Below are 21,568 nucleotides of genomic sequence, written 5' to 3'. Positions count from 1 at the left end.
ACATTGGTGTTAACCCACTGTTTACCATGGGATATCCCTCAGGTTATTATAGAATCACAGAATCCTTACAGTGCAGAAGGAGGCCATTCGGCCCATCAAGTCTGCACCGACAACAATCCCACCCAAGGTCTACCCCCGCAACCCCACACATTCACCCTACCAATCCCTCTAACCTAAGGGGCAATTTAGCAATGGCCAGAGCACCTAACCCACACATCTTTGGAGGTTAGGAGGTCTCAGATACAGGCAGCCTCCCAGTGACAGCCTGGGATGGGGAATGGGAGGTTGATCACAATGGAATCGCAGCCCATGTGATTACCCCAGACAGATTTCTCTTCCATCAATAGCATTTTAACTTATTTTCTCATTTTAAATAGTGGTTTTGTCATATAGAACTTGAGTATCGCTAAAAAAAGATGTTTTGTCGAAGCGTTTTACCTTGCACTCATCAGGAAAATCTCAATGTCAGCAACTTCGTATTGTGTGAGATGAGAGTGCTGATTGGTGGGCAAGTGTGGAGTTGGATTGGTAGAGGTGTTGCCAGGCAGAATGCATCGATTAATGGTGACTGATAGTTAACTGCCAAGAGGGTCAGACATTATCAGTGGTACATTAGGGATGGGCAGTATTCACTGGCCTAGCCAGCAATGCCCACATCCCATACACAAATAACTAAATGTTCCAGGAGCCTATTGCCCTGCTCCTACTCCTGAGGCTCAATAAAATATGCTTACGTTCACACTGCAGTGAAGTTACTGTGAGAATCCCCTAGTCGCCACACTCCGGCACCTGTTCAGGTATGCTGAGGGAGAATTTAGCATGGCCAATGCGCCTAACCAGCACGTCTTTCAGACTGGGAGGAAACCAGAGCACCCAGAGAAAACCCACGCAGACACAGGGAGAACATGCAGACTCCGCACAGACAGTGACCCAAGGGAATCGAACCTGGGTCCCTGGCGCTGTGAAGCAGCAGTGCTAACCACTGTGTCACCCGGTACCAGAACTGATACCTGTCAGGAAAGGTTGAACAAATTGGCACCTTTTCCATCATGTCAACTGTGGCTCAGCAGGCGGGGTTCTTGACTCGACTCCGGGACTTGAGTACAACTCCGGATTTTGGGATTTTGAGTTCCACTCCGGGACTTGAGTACAATAATCAAGGTTCACATTCCTGTCTCAAACTGTGGGAGTGCTGCCCAGGCATCAAGTCTAAAGTTTACTCTGATGTTTCCCATTGCCTCTTTAACCACCTCTCTCAGGGTTTCTGTAAGAACATTAACAGGCTGTCGGGGGAGGTGGGATTCAGATTACACTTTGACCTGGCAATAAAAGAGTTAAAGTGCCTGTCTGTGGGTGGAGATTTTTAACACAGGCTACCTGGAGGACGCAATTTCCGATCATTCATTGCTGAACAGGCTCAGCGCAGAGACTGAAGGCTAACGGGTTCAGGGGGACCATGCTCACTGTTCTGTTCATCATTGCCCAGCTCGCCAGCACTGGAGGTGGGTAACTCACTCCGCGTAGCAACAATTCATCTTTTCCCCTTTTCAGTTTCCCATAAATGACCTGAAATTGTCAGCCTTGCTCCAGATGATCAGCAAGTTGTTAATGGGCTCGACTCAGATGAGTGCAAGTGCTCACAGCTTAGATCTCACCTTCCTGTTCACCCCAGCACGGTTAGCACTACTGCCTTACACCACCAGGGACCCGGGTTCAGTCCCTGGGTTGAGTCACTGTCTGTGTGGAGTCTGCACGTACTCCCCGTGTCTGCAGAATCCCGTGTTTTTCCCCGGGTGCTCCGGTTTCCTCCCATAGTCCAAAGATGTGCAGGTTAGATTGACTGTCCATGCCCCTTAGTGTCAAGGGGATTAGAGGGTAAACATATGGGGTTATGGAGTAGGGCCGAGGTGGGATTTTGGTTGGTACATTCTCGATGGGCTGAATGGCCTCCTTGCACCAGTACGAAGGTGACTGTCTTCAAATCTGCTAAGGCATCTCATCACCCTCATGAATTCTTTACGTGGGAGAAAGTTTTAAGGTTTAATGCTAAATGTTGGAAACTCCTTATCCTTCGGTTAACTGGCTTGGATTAATCAAAAAACAAATAGTTGCGAGATAATTTAAGAAGAAATCAAAGGAGAATAACCAGTTAATGATTGCACTAACCCAGTGGCTTACTGAGTTTGTGGAATGAGTCACCGAACTCCACAGCTTACAGAGCTCAGCTCATAGATTCCACAGCACAGAATCAGGCCATTCAGCCCAGCTGGTCCATACTGGTGCTTATTCTTCTCTCTCTCGACTTCCAGAAGGGATTTGATAGCATACCACACAAGATCCAGAAGGTTAGATCCCAAGTGGTTGGGGCTGGAGTATTGGCTTGGGTAGAGGATTGGCTGACTGACAGAAGGCAGAGGGTCAGGATAAATAGGTCAACCCCTTTCTCTCTCTTTTTCCTGTCTGCTCTGTCTCTCGCTCTCTCTCTCTCTCCCCACTTTCTCTCGCGCCCTTGCTCAGAAAATTAGGTCAAAGAGAGAAAAAAATGGTAAAAGGCAAAATTATGGGTTTTTTCCTCAAACCCATGTCATACTCAGCACAAAATGAATGAATTACAGGCAACGAAGTGATGTTAATGGGTGTGACCATACAGCCATTGTGGTCACAAGGAGATCAAAACAAGGAACTAAGTATTCAGGGATAAGTGATTTTTCAGAAGGGCAGGGAGGGAGGGAAAGACAGTGGGTCACTTTGTTAATACAAGATGGAATAAGTACGATAGCTAGAAATGAGTTTGGATCAGAAGTTGTTGAATCCATATGGGTAGATCACCTGGGCTTGTATTCCTGGAATTCAGAAGAATGAGAGGGGGTCTCATAGAAATATATAAAATCCTGATGGGACTGGACAGGTTAGACGCGGGAAGAATGTTCCTGGTGTTGGGGAAGTCCAGAACTAAAAAGTTAAAGTTTATTTATTAGTCACAAGTAGGCTTACATTAACACTGCAATGAAGTTACTGTGAAAATCCCCTAGTCACCACACTCCAGTGCCTGTTTGGGTACACTGAGGGAGAATTTGACATGGCCAATTCACCTAAACAGCACGTCTTTCAGACTGTGGGAGGAAACCTGAACACCCAGGTTAAACCCACGCAGACACGGGGAGAATGTGCAACAGACAGTGACCCAAGCCGGGAATCAAACCAGGGTCCCCGGCGCTGTGAGACAGCAGTGCTAACCACTGTTCCACCTGTGATTCTTAGACTGTGTGTAGGGGTCACTGTGTAAAAATAAAGGATAAGATATTCAGGACTGAGGGGAGGAAGAACTCCTTCATTCAGGGAGTTGTGAACCTGTGGAATTCTCTATCACAGAAAGCTGTTGGGGTCAGTTCATTAGATATGTTCAAGAGGGAGCTGGATGTGGCCTTTGCAGCTAAAGGGATCAAGGAGTATGGAGAGAAAGTGGGAGTGGGATACTGAAAGTGCAGGATCAGCCAAGATCATATTGAATGGTGGAGCAGGCTCGAAGGGCCGAATGGCCTACTGCTGTACCTATTTTCTATGTTTCTATGTAAGAAATAACAAGGGGAAGATGACACTGGTGTGAGTCGTCCACAGGTTCCCTGAATACATGGACACAGAATACATCAGGAAATAGTGAGGGCATGTAAAAAAATTAATCATCTAATCTTCATGTGGATTGGGAAAATTAAGCTGGCAGAGGGAGCCATGAGAAAGTGGGCAGCACCCTCTGAATCAAATTGTGGGATAAATCCTCAATCCAGAGACCTGAGCACCTAATCCATCGCAAATTAGGAAGAGAACTGACAGAATATTGAGCAGAGTAAACAGAAGGTTAGGGTTAGAGTTAGGGTTAGGGTTAGAGTTAGAGTGAGGGTTAGGGTTAGGGTTAGAGTTAGGGTTAGGGTTAGAGTTAGGGTTAGGGTGAGGGTTAGAGTTAGGGTTAGGGTTAGAGTTAGGGTTAGAGTGAGGGTTAGGGTTAGAGTTAGGGTTAGGGTTAGGGTTAGGGTGAGGGTTAGGATTAGGGTGAGGGTTAGGATTAGGGTTAGGGTGAGGGTTAGGATTAGGGTTAAGGTTAGTGTTTGGGTGAGGGTTAGGGTGAGGATTAGGGTGAGGGTTAGGATTAGGGTTAGGGTGAGGGTTAGGATTAGGGTTAAGGTTAGGGTTAGGCTGAGGGTTAGGGTTAGGCTGAGGGTTAGGGTCAGTGACAGTGGTATTGTCACTGGGTGAGTTATCCAGAGACCCAGAGTAATGCCCTCAGGACTTGAGTTTAGCAGATGGTGAAATTTGAATTGAATAAAAAAAGTCAATTAAAAGTCTAATGATGACCATGAAACCATCACCGATTGTTATAAAAATCTATCTGGTTCATTAATGTCCTTGAGGGAAGGAAATCTACCGTCCTTACTTGGTCTGGCCTACATGTGACTCCAACCCCACAGCAATGTGGTTGACTCTCAACTGCCCTCTGGAATTGTTGAGTAAGTCACTCAGTTTAAGAGCAATTAGGGATGGACAATAAATGCTGGTCCAGCCAGTGACACCCACATCCCGTGAATGAATGACAAAGGAGAGGCTTCTGAAAGAAAAGTGTTTCTCTTATATAATTTTTTGGATGTGAGCATCATCAGCAAAACCGGTATTTATTATCCATCTTTAATTATCCTTGAGAAGGTGGTGGTGAGCTGCCTTCTTCAACTGCTGCAGTCCATGTGTAGGTACACCCACAGTGCTGTTAGGGAGGGAGTTCCAGGATTTGGACCCAGTGACAGTGAGGGAACGGTGATATATTTCCAAGTCAGGATGGTGAGTGGCTTAGAGGGGAACTTGTCGGTAGTGGTGTTCCCACGTATCTGCTGCTCTTGTCCTTCTAGACGACATGTTTGTGGGTTCGGATGGTGCAGTTGAAGGAGTCCTGACATTGTGCTGCATCCTATCTCAGAGAATACACAGGGGAAAGTTTGATAAAGATTGGGGGATCTTTTACCGATCCTGTGCTCTGTTGTCATGTCACACAGGGTTTGGTGAGAGTGGCTGGAGCATGGAGACACCGGAGGAGGTGACGGGTAGGGAAGGGAAAGTTACTGTTCTGTTCTGCAAGTTCACTCACCCTCACCCAGGATACAAAGGCAACATCACGGTCACGTGGTTGGAAAAGTGGACAAGCGTGGTGCTTTTCAGTTACACAAATTATCCATCGCTAAACTCACAGAGCAGCGGCTTTGTGAATGTCATCCAGCAGAACATGGGCAAGCGTTACCGAGTGTTGGGGAATCCGAGAGAGAATGATGCTTCCATAATCATCAAACAGCTATCCCTACAGGAAAACCATCGGCAAACTGTGTGCCGTGTGAACCTGAAGGACTATTCCAATGAAACGTCCCAAAGCTCATTTCAAACAATTCTTGTGATTGCAGGTGAGAACTTGTCGAAAGTTTATGATCAGGTTGTCGGCAGCTGGGTGTCAAGAGAATTAAGCAAGGCAGGAGGAGACCATGTGGCCCATCATGTCCATGCTGGTTCTTTGAAAGAGCTATCCAATTACTGCCACTTCCCATTTCCCTCACCCCACAGTCCTGTTTATTTCCTTTCGAATCTATCTAACCCCTTGACTCCATCATTCCCAGATACTGACACAGTCTATATCCAAATGCAGCGACACCTGGGCAATGTTCAGCCCTGAGCTAATAAGTGACCAGTAACATTCGTACTACACAAGTGCCAGGTAATGACCATCTCCAACAGGAGAGAATCTAACCAGCTCCCTTTGATATTAAATGGAATTACCACCATTGAATCCCCATTATCAACAGCTCAGGGGTTACCAGAACAAAACTGGGTAGCCATAGGAATGCAAAGGCTACGAGAGCAGGTCAGAAACTAGGTAATCGGAGGCAAGTTAAGTCATCCTTTGCCTCATATCAAACATAGCAACATAGAGACATAGAAGGTAGGAGCAGGAGGAGGCTATTTGGCCCTTCGAGCCTGTTCCACCATTCATCACGATCATGGCTGATCATCCAACTCAATAGCCTATTCCTGCTTTCTCCCCATAACCTTTGATCCCATTCACCCCAAGTGCAATATCCAGACACCTCTTGAATACATTCAATGTTTTCGCATCAACTACTTCCTGTGGGAATGAATTCCACAGGCTGAATTTCTGAATGTGCTGAGTTTTTTGTGGGGGGGCGATGGCCCAGTGGTATTATTGCCAGAATATTAATCCAGAAACTCAGCTAATGTTCTGGGGACCCGGGTTCGAATCCCACCACAGCAGATGGTGGGATTTGAATTCAATAAAAAATACCTGGAATTAAGAATCTACTGATGAAACCATTGTCGATTGTCGGAAAAACTCATCTGGTTCACTAATGTCCCTTTAGGGAAGGAAATCTTCCGTCCTTACCCAGTCTGGCCTACATGTGACTCCAGAGCCACAGCAATGTCATAGAATCGAATCATAGAATCCCTACAGTGCAGAAAGAGGTCACTCGGCCCATCAAATCTGCATTGATCACAATCCCACCTAGGCTCTATCCCCATAATTTACCCTAGCAAGTTCCCCTGACACTAAGAGGCAACTTAGCTTGGCCAATCCACCTACTGACATCTTTGGACTGTGGGAGGAAACTGGAGCACCCAGAGGAAACCCATGCAGACACGGGGAGAATGTGCGAACTCCACACAGACATTGACCTGAGCCGGGAATCGAACCCAGGTCCCTGGTGTTTTGAGGCCGCCGTGCTAACCCATTAAGCTACCATGCTGCCTGCAATGTGGGTGACTCTCAACTGGCCTCGGGCAAGTAGGGATGGACAATCAATGCTGTAAGAAGTCTCACAATACCAGGTTAAAGTCCAACAGGTTTTTTTGGTGCCACAAGCCACAAGCTTTCGGAGCGCTGCTCCTTCATCAGGTGAGTCCCAGTCCAACGCCGGCATCTCCACATCATCAATAAATATTGGCCAGCCAGCGACGCACATGTCCCATATATCAATAAAAACTAAAGTTTCCTAAACTACAACAGTGAGTGCCCCTCGCCAGGACTCCACTGGCTGTCGAATGCTTTTGGATATGGTGAGGTTGTGAAAGGTGCTATGGAAATGCAGATGTTTCTTGTATTTGTTTTATTCAGTGCTTCGGTGTCTGATTCAGTGAAAGTTGCTGCACATACAAACCAAATGTAAACTCTCTCCATATTCCCTGTTATTGAATAATCTTTCAAACCCTCCCGCAGGTCAGGGCGATTCAGGGGCAGTGATTGGGGTGAAGGGAGATTCTGTCACTCTGTCTTGCACCTTCGAACCCCCTCAGCGTTCTCTCAGCTCCCTCACTGTCCTCTGGATGAAGAGGAACCCACACAGAGCTTCCACTGTTTTTAATTACACTCGTTCCCTGGTGTCTGGTTCTGGCTACACTGACCCAGTCACTGTGAGTGAAGGAGATCGATATGAACTGATCGGAAACCCAATCCAAGGAAACGCTTCCCTAAGGATGAGGACCCTGCAGCTGAACGACACCGATGATTACTTCTGTCACGTTCATGTCAGGAATGGGAGTCAGGAAAATGTAACTCAGGATGTGATACGACTCCAGGTTGTTGGTAAGAAAACATTGAGGTCAACGATAACATCAGAACGTAACTTTTGTCTATTGGTATATTCTGCCATTGGGTCATTGATTGGTTCTGATTTTTAATCTGGATGTTGATGGCCGGGCCAGTATTACTGTCCATCTCTCACTGCCCTCGAGAAGGTGGTGGTGAGCTGCCTTCCTGAACTGCTGCAGTCCACGTGGTGTAGGTACACCCACAGTGCTGTTAGGGAGGGTGTTCCAGGATTTTGACCCAGCGACAGTGAAGGAACGGCGATATATTTCCAAATCAGGATGTTGAGTGACTTGGAGGGGAATCTCCAGGTAGTGGTGTTCCCAGGTATCTGCTGCCCTTGTCCTTCTAGATGGTTAATGTAACGGTTTGATGAGGCACAGACAAGGTTAATGTTGGACTGAATGCACTCACGTACACAGTGATGTAAGATACATAACCCAGATGGATATAGATGTGCAAAATCAAGGATTGAGTCAGCTCCATATCTATACCTTTGTGTACATATGTATATAGCTTTGAGTTGTGGGGCTAACCACCATGCCTGTTGCTAGGTATCCTCACTATTTGCCACTCCTCCGAGCTCAGTGTCATTGGAAAATTTTGAAGTTTATCTTTGTTTTCCAATTTCTATTTATCGATATCAAATGAGCAGAATGGGCCAGGCGTTGTTCAATGTGAAATGTTTACTCTCTCGGACTTTGTAGATGTGAGCATGTTGGTCACATTTGGTCCCTGGCACCATGGAGCAGCAGTGCTAACCTGTGTACCCCTGTACCGTCCTGTGGGAATACAGAGTCATGGATTGATGAAGGAGATATAAAAGCTCAGTCAAGGTGAATAAAGCGTGTAGAACCAAAAACTGCCAATTTATTTCAATCCCCAACTCTTTAAAAATTAAAAACAGCCTGGCTGTGTCAGCGAGAGTTGAAAATAATCTGTTCCATTAATTATAATAGCTGCTGTTGACATTACCCCAAGGGTTATCATTACATTATTATTAATGGGTGATGGCTTTTTACAGCCTACAGTTATCCCAAGAGGGGTGTAGTAAGTTTATAGTTTGATTGACAGCTCAAATAGGTTATTAAAGGATTTGCTTTCTTTGATGTGGGGTTAGGATACAAATAGGTTTGTTTTGATAAAGGATTAAGTTCTCAAGGTTATTTTAAAGTTTGAATGAGGATTTATGAATGGGAGTTTTTAAAATTATAGTCAAAGCAGTAATAGCTATTTATAATTTTATGGTATTTTGTCTCAACATGTCTCCTGATATCTGCTCATGGTGGATACTTGGCATGGAGGGTGAAAGGGTAAGGGGGTGATGGATGTAAGGACATGGATTGGCATGAATTTGCATTAAGTTGGCACAGTGGCTATAAGGCTTCGTGGGAGGTGGGTGGGATGAGGGTGGAGGTGGTGGGATATGATGTTTCAGCATTTAAGAGTCCAATATTTGACAAAGCAACTGGGACAAAGTCCCAGAGAACTGAGGTGGGCCCTCTACATGCCCTGCCTCGGCACCCTGGAGCCCTGTGGCTGCCTCCCATCTGCATCTGAGGGAGGGGGACCCAACTTTATCCTACACCAATGTTCCCATCGCACCCCCCCCCCTCCCTCTCATCCTCCCAACAGTGGGAAAATTGCAGTTTTTGAGACACTTTTTTCCAGGTTTTTCAAGCTACCTGGTTCAGGATCGAAAATCTGGTCCCATTACCACTAAACACCCCTCTCCCCCTATTTTAACTGGGTCTATCGCTGCCTTTGTTCCAAATGCTTACCCCGAAATAACCTATTACCCGCAGCTCTGACTCACATCAGCATTCACAATTCTTTGGCGAAGCGGATGCTCGGGGTGGGACTTTACTGCTTCGCTCGACCTGAAACCTGAAAATCCCACCCGAGGTCAACAGACTTTTCCATAAACCCGATTCCCGTGGCTGGTGGGATGGTAAAATTCCAGCCTCAGTGTCCGGTATGGTGAAAGTCTGAAACGGGGAAGGAAGGGGTCTCACTTTTCCCTCAAGTCCAGGCCCTGCATTCAGTACAAACAACACGAAACACACTCTGGGTACAATTTCCAGTTTGTGAAAATCCTTTATTAACACCAGTTAAAATGCCAGTCACTTAGTGAGACCTGTGCGCAGGAGTTCATTCTGGGCTAGTCAGTCTGCTCAGCAAGTTCTCCCACACGGACTTACATGTTTTTTGCAAAAATATACTTTATTTGTAAAAGATTACAAGCTTGTACTGGCAAAAAGTGCAATGGCATTTAAATTCTTTTTTGTAGAAATATACTTTATTCATTAGATCTCTGTCAGGAAACATTTCAAATTGTCACTACAATAAAATGCAACGATATTCACACTTCCTACTGAGATTCAGATAAGGTTACAAAAACAGGATGACACGGTGGCACAGTGATTAGCATTGCTGCCTCATAGCGCCAGGGACCCGGGTTCGATTCAGTGGCTTGGGTCACTGTCCGTATGGAATTTGTACGTTCTCCAATATCTGCGCAGGGTTTCCTCCCACAGTCCAAAAGATGTGTGGGTTAAATGGATTCATAGAAATCCTACAGTGCAGAAGGAGGCCATTCAGCCCATCAAGCCTGCACCAACTACAATCCCACCCAGGCCCTACCCCCTTATTTACCCACAAATCCCTCTAACCTAAACATCTCACGACTCTAAGGGGCAATTTCTTAGCATGGCCAATCAACCTAACCGGCACATCTTTGGACTGTGGGAGGAAACTGGAGCAACCGGAGGAAACCCACGCAGACACGAGGAGAATGTGCAAACTCCACAGAGACAGTGACCCGAGCCGGGAATCAAACCCGTGTCCCTGGAGCTGTGAAGCAGCAGTGCTAACCCACTGTGCTACCGTGCCACCCTAATTGGGTTGGCTGTGCTAAATTCTCCCTCAGTGTAATCGAACAGGTGCCAGAGTGGTGACTGGGGGATTTTCACAGTAACTTCATTGCGGTGTTAATGTAAGCCTACCTGTGACTAATAAATAAACTTTTAAAAAAAAACACTCTGATGTTCTTCAATTCAGTAATGAGATCACTACCAGCATTTCGATATTCTGTCCACATTGATCAAGTCATTATATTTGCAAAGATCTACTTTATTCATAAACTATCTGAAAGAACATGACAAATAATTTAAACAGGCTATCACACAAACTGCAATGATATTGAGCTCTGACAAAGGGTCATCCAGACTTGAAACGTTGGTTCTATTCTCTCTCCTCAGATGCTGTCAGACTTGCTGAGATTTTCCAGCATTTTTGGTTTCTGTTGTAACATGTATTGTATTACATCCTGAGGGGCTTCAATGCAGTCAAAGAAATATTACAGACATTTCAACACAGTCATTACAAATTGTGTAAAGGTATTGAAGTTGTCCACAGAGATCAAATTGCACTCTTGAAGTGTTCCAATATAATTGTAATACACCTCACATTCACTGTATATGTTCAATGTGTGCACTGTGGGCTGTTCCCAGGGGCGCACAACAAAACAAACATTAACTACCGCTGAAGCAAGGACTATCAACTCAGGGAAAGACGCTCCTAGGTCTCCCTGGAACTTGTTGATATCCAGTGCAAATAGTTATCCCCGACCAAGCCTTGCAGACTGGCACATACTGAGGGATACGCTACAGCTTGGGGCAGTCGCCACGGAGACAGAGCGGGGACAGTCACTGGGTCTAAGATCTTTCAGCCACAGTGAACTGTGGTCTGGTGTCACAGTGGTCAGCACTGCTGCCTCGCAGCGCCAGGGACCCAGGTTGAATTCCGGCCTCAGCTGGCTGACTGTATGGAGTTTGCACATTCTCCCCGTGTCTGTGTGGGTTTCCTTTGGGTGCTCCCACTTCCTCCCACACTCCAAAGATGTGTGTGTTAAGTGGATTGGTCAAGCTGAATTGCCTCTTTGTGTCAGGTGAATTAGCAGGGTAAATACGTGAGTATATGGGGGGATAGGGCCTGGCTGGGATTGTGGTCAGGGTAGACTCGATGGTCGAATGGCCTCTTTCTGCACTGTAGGGATTTTATGATTCTCTGAACTGAGGGGAGGGGAATTGTTTAGACCTCCCTCGGGCTGTATGACTCACATCGACCAAATCATCTCGAAACTGACCATATCAAATTCCCTGACTGTGGTGCCAATGCCCTGATGGGCTGTGGTTTTATCAATCTTTCTGACCCTGCTCTCATACCTCAAACTGGGTCACTCAGTGGAGTCTCAGTTCTTCATCAATCCCACCCAGGCTATGCAAGACCACCCACACACGGTCACAGGCTCTCAGCAGGAGACAGGAGGCTCTCCAGGTGCAAACTGCAGTGGATAAGATGCCTGTATCTCGATAAGAAAAAAAAGATTTGTACAAATCCAGGGAGGACATTGTCCATGTGAGTTGTTACGGAGGGAGTGTCTGGTGGTGCAATTAGTCTGGATCTGAATAACATGACCTGTCAGCTTTAGTGTGTGTGTGTCCCTGTTCAATCAAAACTGTCTTTATTTTCAGAAAGTTCAGTATGAGCCCCAGTGATGATGCCCTCAGTCAAAATTCTTCTTCCTTCATCTTGATGTGTTCTACACTCCATATCCCAGCCAGCCGATGTTGAGTTCCACACACTGCTCCACACCACAACTGGTTACATTTCACCCACAGCAAAAATACACAACATGTTAAACACAGCGTAACAGGAATACACAACATATTAAACATAGCGTAACAGAAATATCAGCAATATCAAAATACATTACAATTATTGTCTAACGTTTCCCAATTTCACAGGCAAATTGTTTAAATTTTAAGATAATAGGGTTCCTTTATCACAAGAAACAGATTCTCCATATCAAACCCATCAAACTCTTACTTTTCTAAGATCGTCGTTTTCCCCCTTAATTTTGATTTTGATTTGATTTATTATTGTCACATGTATTAACATACAGTGAAAAGTATTGTTTCTTGCATGCTATACAGACAAAACATACTGTTCATAGAGAAGGAAAGGAGAGAGTGCAGAATGCAGTGTTACAGTCATAGCTAGGGTGTAGAGAAAGAGCAGCTTAATGCAAGGTAAGACCATTCAAAAACCTGACAGCAGCAGGGAAGAAGGTGTTCTTGAGTCAGCTGGTACATGACCTCAGACTTTTGTACGTTTTTCCTGACAGAAGAAGGTGGAAGAGAGAATGTCCGGGGTGTGGGGGGTCCGTAATTATGCTGGCTGCTTTTCTGAGGCAGCGGGAAGTGTGGACGGAGTCAATGGATGGGAGGCTGGTTTGTGTGATGGATTGGGCTACGTTCATGACCTTTTGTAATTCCTTGCGGTTTTGGGCAGAGCAGGAGCCATACCAAGCTGTGATACAACCAGAAAGAATGCTTTCTATGGTGCATCTGTAAAAATTGGTGAGAGTCGTAGCTGACATGTCAAATTTCCTTAGACTTCTGAGAAAGTAGAGGCATTGGTGGGGCTTTCTTAACTATAGTGTCGGCATGGGGGGGGGACCAGGACAGGTTATTGGTGATCTAAAATGTGAATCTCTCGACCCTTTCTACTTTGCCCCCGTTGACGTAGACAGATATCATTAAGTCCTGGTGTCATTCTGATGACACCAACATCTCCTACATCTTCCATGAACCCCAATTATCCCTCGTGAAATACCTTTCCCCAAGTGAAATATATTCCTGTGATGGGTGAAATATTTATCCGAACAGAGAGCTGAGATGTCAGCCTGCTGTTCAACTTTGCCCCGAGTTTATAATGAACAAGCTGTAGACAGGACTCCAGATTAGTCTTCATTCAGGTTCCTTCCAATTTTACCAATTTCCCTCCCTAACAGCACTGTGGGTGTACCTACACCACGTGGACTGCAGCAGTTCAGGAAGAAGTCTCACAACATTCGGTTAAAGTCCAACAGGTTTATTTAGAATCACGAGCTTACGGAGCGCTGCTCCTCCATCAGGTGACTCAGTGCTCTGAAAGCTCGTGATTCTAAATAAACCTATTGGACTTTAAGCTAGTGAGGCTTCTTACTGTGCCCACCCCAGTCTCACACTGGCATCTCCATATTGTGGTTCAAGACGGCAGCTCACCACCAAGGGGCAATTAAGGATGGGCAATAAATGCTGGCTTAGCCAGCGATGCCCACATTCCCAAAATGTTTATCTGCATCTCTCCTCCCTTCCCCAAGTCCCAGCCACCATCTTGGATCTGTCGATAGTGAGCAATGATGTAACTGGAGAGAGCATTGTGTGCCGGGTTGAAGCAGTGCCACCTGCCAACATCACGTGGATCGATCCTGAGGGCAGCTCAGTGCCCGGGAACAGCACTGACACAACAGTCACACAAGACCCGGAAAAGCATCAAATCATTGGAGAGTTTCGTAACCCAATACTGAGAGGGACGTACAGCTGTGTGGCTGTAAATGAACACAAGAGAGACGTCCGTCAGATCCACCTCACCGCTGATAACTACTACTCAAATTTCATCATCGGGATGTTCTGCCTGATCCCATTGGTTAAATTCCTCCTCCTCCTGATAACAGGAATCATTCTCTTCATCAAAATAACAGGTACCTCCATTTAACTTTACCCGTTGTGTGATTTCCAGCAGGAACCAGCAGGATGCGGCCATTTAATTGGAAAAGAATGGACCCTCAATGTCACTGACAGAAAGTATTGGATAAGCTCAGTGGGCCTGGCTGTGGAAAGAGAAGCAGAGTTCAGGTTTCCAGTGCAGGGCACAGCCTCAGGCTAAAGGGACGATCCTTTAAAACCGAGATGAGGAGGGATTTCTTCATCCAGAGAGAGTGGTGAATCTGTGGAACTCTTTGCCGCAGAAGGCTGTGGAGGCCGGGTCATTGAGTGTCTTTAAGACAGAGATAGACAGGTTCCTGATTAATAAGGGGATCAGGGGTTATGGGGAAAAGGCAGGAGAATGGGGATGAGAAAAATATCAGCCATGTTAGTGGGTTTCTCCTGGGTGCTCCGGCTTCCGCCCACAGTCCAAAGATGTGCGGATTAGGTGGCTAAATAGCCCCTTAGTGTCAGGGGGACTAGCTAGGGTAAGTGGGTGGGGTTGTGGGTGTGGGGCCTGGGTGGGGATTGTGGTCAGTGCAGACCCGATGGGCTGGATGGCCTCCTTCTGCACTGTAGGATTCGGTGATTCTGTGATATGGTGGAGACTCAGACTCGATGGACCGAGTGGCCTAATTCTGCTCCTATGTCTTATGGTCTTATATCCAAATTGCCCTTCTACAGAACTGAGGAGAGATAAAACAATAATGAACCATGTGGGAGGAGAGGTGGGTGAAGGAGGTGGGGCAGAGATAGGTTCGGGTAAAGAAGATATTGAGAAAAGGTGCCCTGGACGTGGGACAGAGGGAAGTGTTAATGGGACCATTAAGGAATACAGAATGCTAATAGGGGGCAAAAGATAAAATAGTAGAATTAAAATGATAAACCTGCATCTCCCCAGCTTGGTAAAGGGATGGTGGTAATGTCACTGAGCTAGTGATCCAGAGGCCCAGACAAATGCTCTAGAGAACATCATTTCAATTCAAGGGCAGCATGGGGGCACAGTGGTTGGCACTGCTGCCTCACAGCGCCAGGGACCTGGGTTCAATCCTGTGTGGAGTTTGCATGTTCTCCCCGTGTCTACGTGGGTTTCCTCCGGGTGTTCTGGGTTTTCTCCCACACTCCAAAGTCGTGTGGATCAAGTGGATTGGCCGTGCTAAATTGCTCCTTAGTGTCAGGGGCACTAGGAGGGTAACTGGGATTGGGGGGGGGGTGTCCAAGAAAAAAATAAAGTTTATTTATAAGAACATAAGAACATAAGAAATAGGAGCAGGAGTAGGCCATCTGGCCCTTCGAGCCTGCCCCGCCATTCAATAAGATCATGGCTGATCTGTCGTGGCTGATCTGTCGTGGCTCAGTTCCACTTTCCCGCCCTCTCCCCATAACCCTTAATCCCCTCTCTTATCAAAAACCCATCAACCCGCTTCTTAAAAATATTTAGCGAGGCAGCCTCCACCACTTCAACGGGCAGAGAATTCCAGAGATTCACCACACTTTGAGTGAAGAAGTTCCTCCTCAACTCCGTTCTGAACCGCCCCCCCTTTATCTTGAGGCTGTGCCCCCTAGTCCTACTGTCTTTTTTGAGCGGGAAGAGTCTTTCCACCTCTATCCTATCCATCCCATTCATCATCTTATACGTCTCAATGAGATCTCCCCTCATTCTTCTAAACTCTAACGAGTACAAGCCTAGTTTATTCAGCCTCTCCTCATAGCTCAACCCCCTCAACTCCGGTATCAGCCTAGTAAACCTCCTCTGCACTCCCTCCAAGGCCAAAATATCCTTGCGCAGGTGCGGCGCCCAAAACTGCACACAGTACTCCAGCTGCGGCCTCACCAATGCCCTATACAGCTGCAGCAAGACCTCCCTACTTTTATATTCAATCCCCCTCGCTATGAAGGCCAGCATCCCATTCGCCTTCCTGACCACCTGCTGCACCTGCAGGCTGGGTTTTTGCGACTCATGCACAAGGACCCCGAGGTCCCTCTGCACCGTCGCCTGCTGCAGTTTTTCGCCACGTAAGTAATAGTCCTTCCTACCATTCTTCCTACCAAAGTGGACCACCTCACACTTGCCAACATTAAATTCCATTTGCCATTTCCTGGCCCATTCGCCCAGCCTATCTAGATCCTTCTGCAGACTCTCCACACCCTCCGCACAATTTGCCTTTCCCCCAATCTTGGTGTCATCAGCAAATTTCGACACCCTACACTCGGTTCCCTCCTCCAGATCATCTATATAAATGGTAAATAGCTGAGGCCCCAGCACCGACCCCTGGGGCACCCCACTAGTCACCAACTGCCAATCCGAATAGCACCCATTGACCCCCACTCTCTGCCTCCTATTTGACAACCAATCCTCTATCCACGCTAACACCCTACCCCCAACTCCATGTCCTCTGACCTTCTGCAGTAACCTCTTATTAGTCACATGTAAGGCTTACATTAACACTGGAATGAAGTCACTGTGAAATTCCCCTAGTGGGCACTTTCTGGCACCTGTTCGGATTAGATCATAGAACCCTACAGCGCAGAAAGAGGCCCTTCGGCCCATCGAGTCTGCACCGAACACAATCCCACCCAGGCCCTACCCCCATATCCCTACATATTTTACCTGCTGATCCCTCTAACCTAAGCATCATAGTACATTAAGGGGCAATTTTAACATGGCCAGTCCACCTAACCAGCACGTCTTTGGACTGTGGGAGGAAACTGGAGCACCCGGAGGAAACCCGCACAGACACGAGGAGAATGTGCAAACTCCACACAGACAGTGACCCGAGCCAGGAATCGAACCCAGGACCCTGGAGCTGTGAAGCTGCAGTGCTAACCACTGCGCTACCGTGCCGCCCATTAATGCACCTTACCAGCACGTCTTTCAGACTGTGGGAGGAAACTGGAGGAAACCCATATAGAGATGGGGAGAACACGCAGACTCTGCACAGACAGTGACCCAAGCTGGGAATCGAAGCTGGATCCCTGGCACTGTGAGGCAGCAGTTGTGAGTTGTGAGGCACACTGTCACACCACACCACTCATGACAAGAGAAGTATTTTAAACTTAAATAAGGGCAGCTTTGTAAGAATGAAAGCAGAGTTGGTTGAAATTTATTTATTAGTCACAAGTAAGGCTTACATTAATATTGCAATGATGTTACTGCGAAAATCCCCTAGGCGCCACACTCCAGCGCCTATCCAGGTACACTAAGGGGCAATTTATCATGGCCAGTCCACCTAACCAGCACGGTTTTGGACTGTGGGAGGAAACCGGAGCACCCGGAGGAAACCCATGCAGACACAGGGAGAATGTGCAAACTCCACACAGACAGTGACCCGAGCCAGGAATCAAACCCGGTCCCTGATGCTGTGAAACAGCAGTGCTAACCACTGTGCCACCCTTGTGAACCAGTAAACAGGGTTAAGGGATAAGTTAATAAAGATGGAGTGGTTGACACTTAGAAGGATATTTAATAACACATAGAATATCCCAATGGGAAAGGGAAATTCCAAGGGCAGGATCCAACATCCATGGTTAACAAAAAGGCTACAGATTGTCTCAAACATAAAGAAAAAACATCTAATATTGCAAAGATGTCTGGCAGATCAGAAAATTGGGCAGAATATAAAAACAGCAAAAGATAAATAAAAGATGAATAATGAGGGAAACATTAGAATACAACAGGAAGTTAGCTGGAAATATAAAAACAGAAGAGGCTTTATAAATATTTAAGTAAGACAAGAGTTAACAGAGTGAGCATTGGTTCTTTAGAAAGTGAGTCTGGGGAATTAATAATAGAAAAGTAAGGAGATAAATTGAACAGGTAATCTGTACCGATCTTCGCTATGGAGGATACAAGTAACTTCTCAGAAATAGCTGTAAATCGGGCTGGTACAGTGGTTATTAACACTGCTGCCTCACAGTGCCAGGGTCTCAGGTTCAATTCCTGGCTTGGGTCACTGTCTGTGTGGAGTTTGCATGTTCTCCCCGTGTCTGTGTGGGTTTCCTTCAGGTGGTCTGGTTTCCTCCCACAGTCTGACAGATGTACTGGTTAGGGTGCACTGACCATGCTAAATTCTCTCCCAGTGTATCTGGATAGGCGCTGGATTGTGGCGGCTAGGGGATTTTCACAGTGACTTCATTGCAGTGTTAACGTAAGCCTTACTTGTGACTAATAAATAAACTTCATCCAACTTTGCTTTCATTCTTACATAGCTGCCCTTATTTAATTAAAATACTTGTCTTGTGGGTGGCACGGTGGCACAGTGGTGCCTCACAACTCACAACTAAACCTATTTGTGACTAATAAATAAAATTTCAAGCTTAAAAAGAACCAGGAAATGGAAGGGAGGAACTCAAGAATATTATAATCACCAGAGAAGAGTAAGTTGTTGGTGCTGTGGGCTGACTAGATCTTGGGTCCTGATGGATTTTATTTAAGGGTTTTAAAATAAGTGATAGTTGATGCATTGGTTTTAATTTTCCAAAATTCCCTAGATGTGGGGAAGGCGCGTCAGAACATTCAGGGCTATGGGCCTTGGGATTAGGTGGGAGTTCAGGTGTTTCTAGCGTGTTGGTGCCGAGTCTGCGCTGTATGGTTCTATGATTCTAAGGTTCCACTTGATTGGAATATAGAAAATGTAACTCCTTCATTCAAAAAGAGATGGAGACAGAAAGCAGGCAGTTAGCCTAACCACTAACACAGGGAAAATGTTAGAAGTCATTTTTAAAGAAGTTCTAGCCCGACACTTGGACAAGCTCAAGGCAATCAGACAGAGTCAACATCGTTTCGTCAAAGGGACGTCATTGGGCAGGATTTTCTGGCTGTGTTCATCCCAAAACCAGGAAATCTCACCCGAGGTCAGTGCACCTTTCCATGGTCTGTCCCTCACCTGCCCTGATTCCCGTATGGACGGCACTGGGAAATTCGCCCCCATTCCTAACTGACTATTTGCTGTTCTTTGAAGGACCACCGTGCTGTGAATAAAGGGGAACTGGTAGATGTAGTGTACTTAGATTACTAGAAGACATTTGATATGGTGCCACATTGAAGGCTATTTCAGAAAATAAAAGCTCGTGGTGTAGGGGATAATATTTTGGCATGGATAGAAGGTTAGCTGGCTCGCAGGAAGAAGTCTCACAACACCAGGTCAAAGTCCAACAGGTTTGTTTGGTAGCAAAAACCACTAGCTTTCGGACCTCTGACCCTTTGTCAGGTGAGTGGAGAGTTCTGATCACAAACAGGGGATATAAAGACACAAACTCAGTTTACAGAATACTGATTAAAATGAGAGTCAAGCTAGTCAAGTCTTAAAGGTGCAGACAATGTGAGTGGAGAAAACATTAGGTTAAAGAGATGTGTATTGTCTCCAGACAGGACAGTAAGTGAGATTTTGCAAGACACCTGACAAAGGGTCAGAGGCTCGAAAGCTAGTTGCTTTTGCTACCAAGTAAACCTGTTGGACTTTATCCTGGTGCTGTGAGACTTCTTACTGTGTTTACCCCAGTCCAACGCTGGCATCTCCCCATCATAGTTCACAGGAAGCTGAGAATATGCAAAGGTAAATGAACCTTTCTCAGGTTGGCTAGTGTAACCAGTGATTTGCCACAGGGATCCGTGCTGGGACCTCAACTGTTTACAATTTCTATAAATGACTTGGATGAAAGGACCAAAGGTATCGTTGCAAAATTTGCTGATGACACCAAGATAGGTAGGAAGTTGTGGAGAGGGTAAAAGGAGGCTACAAAGGGATATAGACAGCTTACATGAGTGGGCAAAGATCCGGCAAAACTGAAGTATCATGTGGGAAAATGTGAAATTGCTCATCTTGGCAGTAAGAATAAAAGAGAAACATATTATCTAAATGGTGAGAGGTTGCAGAGCTCTGAAATGCAGAGGGATCTGGGTGTTCTAGTGCATGAATCACAAAAGACTAGTTTGTACAGCAAGTAATTCGGAATGTTAATGGAATGTTTTTAATTATAGTGAGGGGAATTGTAAGTAGGGGATTATGCTTCAGTTGTGCAGGGCACTGGTGAGATACATTTGGAGTATTGTGCACAGTACCATGGAACCATAGAGTGGCTACAGTGCAGAAAGAGGCACTGACTCTCTGACAGAGTAACCCACCCAGACCCATCTCCCTGCCCTATCCTCATAACCTCGTGCATTTACCATGGCCAATCCACCCAGCCCACTCACCTTTGGACGCTAAGGGGCAATTTAACATGGCCAACCCCCTTAACCAGCACATCTGTTGAATGTGGGAGGAAACTGGAGCACCTGGAGGAAACCCACGCAGACACGGGGAGAATGTACAAACTCCAGACAGATAGTGACTCCAGGCTGGAATCAGACCCCAGTCCCTGGAGCTGTGAGGCAGCAGTGTTGACCAAGGGACAGCCAGGATCTTATTAAATGGGGTAGCAGGCTCGAGGGGGGCTGAATGGTCTATGCCTGCTCCTTGTTTGTAAACTCAGTCTCCTTCAAAAATCTTAAGCACCTTTCTGAACTTTGAGGTTGGCGATCTGGCCTTACTCTATAGTGTTAAATTTAATTTCTATATTGTTCTTTACATTAAATATCTCTTGTATATTGTACATTTAAAATATTGACTATTATGGATATGATAGGTATGGATATGATTGGCACAACTTGTGGGCCGAAGGGCCTGTTTGTGCTGTAGTGTTCTATGTTCTATTAGACTAACTCCAGTTGAATATTTACTCTTCTGTTTTTTCCTACAGATTAACCTGCACGACCTGAGGGTGAGAAAATGGCAATGCCCCCCCTACATGGCCCTTTGTTTGTCTCCTGTCCCTCTGCGCTAGGCCTCAATCCTGAATGTGGTTCACAGTGAGGCATCCTCAGTGTTATTTATCAGTTTTTATTTTGCTCTCTGTGCCTACTCTCCCACTGCAGTGCCGAGGGAGTGCTACACTGTCAGAGGCACTGCCTTTCTGATGGGGTGTTAAACTGAGGGCCTGGGTATAAAACACACCACAGTGACTGACCTGGGAAAGGGCTGGCGTGTCCTGTTTGGTGCCTGACCAGTATTTCTCTCTAAGGATGCAGGTTATATAGTCAACATCTCATTGCTGCTGCCAGGATCGAGGTGCTGATGCTGTGGTAATATCACTGGGCTACTAATCTGGTAGAGACAGGCTCTGGGGAGATGGGTTCAAATCCCACCACGGCAGATTTAAATTTAATTCCAATAATTAATAAAACTGTGTGTATAAAGCTAGTCCCAGCTGGTATTTAACTGGCCTGCGGCCTGCGGCCTTGCCTGGGATTAAGAAGGGGACTTTCTTGACCTCTTTGTACATTTCATTCACCATCGAAAGCTGT

The 21,568-nt window shown here is 46.1% G+C and overlaps 1 protein-coding gene across 1 annotated transcript; it reads left to right on the top strand.

Annotated features, from left to right (window-relative positions):
* The first annotated feature begins 1,361 nt into the window (after positions 1 to 1,361).
* Positions 1,362 to 21,141, top strand: LOC145343510 (sialic acid-binding Ig-like lectin 15). The gene is made up of 5 exons (XM_080189762.1): positions 1,362 to 1,502; positions 5,040 to 5,150; positions 7,262 to 7,627; positions 13,839 to 14,219; positions 20,965 to 21,141. Exons 1-5 carry the CDS (start codon positions 1,457 to 1,459, stop codon positions 20,967 to 20,969), a joined length of 909 nt encoding a protein of 302 aa, XP_080045888.1. The 5' UTR covers positions 1,362 to 1,456; the 3' UTR covers positions 20,970 to 21,141.
* Positions 21,142 to 21,568: the final 427 nt, after the last annotated feature.

Source organism: Carcharhinus amblyrhynchos, chromosome 5, assembly GCF_965287045.1.
Source record: "Carcharhinus amblyrhynchos chromosome 5, sCarAmb.v2.hapA, whole genome shotgun sequence".
In the NCBI taxonomy this organism is placed as follows: domain Eukaryota; kingdom Metazoa; phylum Chordata; class Chondrichthyes; order Carcharhiniformes; family Carcharhinidae; genus Carcharhinus; species Carcharhinus amblyrhynchos.
Note: the sequence above shows the minus strand (reverse complement) of the source record. Positions and strands in the feature narration are given on the sequence as shown.

Bases quoted from the DNA above. Each gene is read 5' to 3' on its own strand.
- LOC145343510 (XM_080189762.1), top strand. From the start codon at position 1,457: ATGCTCACTGTTCTGTTCATCATTGCCCAGCTCGCCAGCACTGGAG. The intron at 1,503-5,039 runs GTGGGTAACTCA...CATGTCACACAG, and splicing joins CCAGCTCGCCAGCACTGGAG to GGTTTGGTGAGAGTGGCTGG. The intron at 5,151-7,261 runs GCAACATCACGG...ACCCTCCCGCAG, and splicing joins CCCTCACCCAGGATACAAAG to GTCAGGGCGATTCAGGGGCA.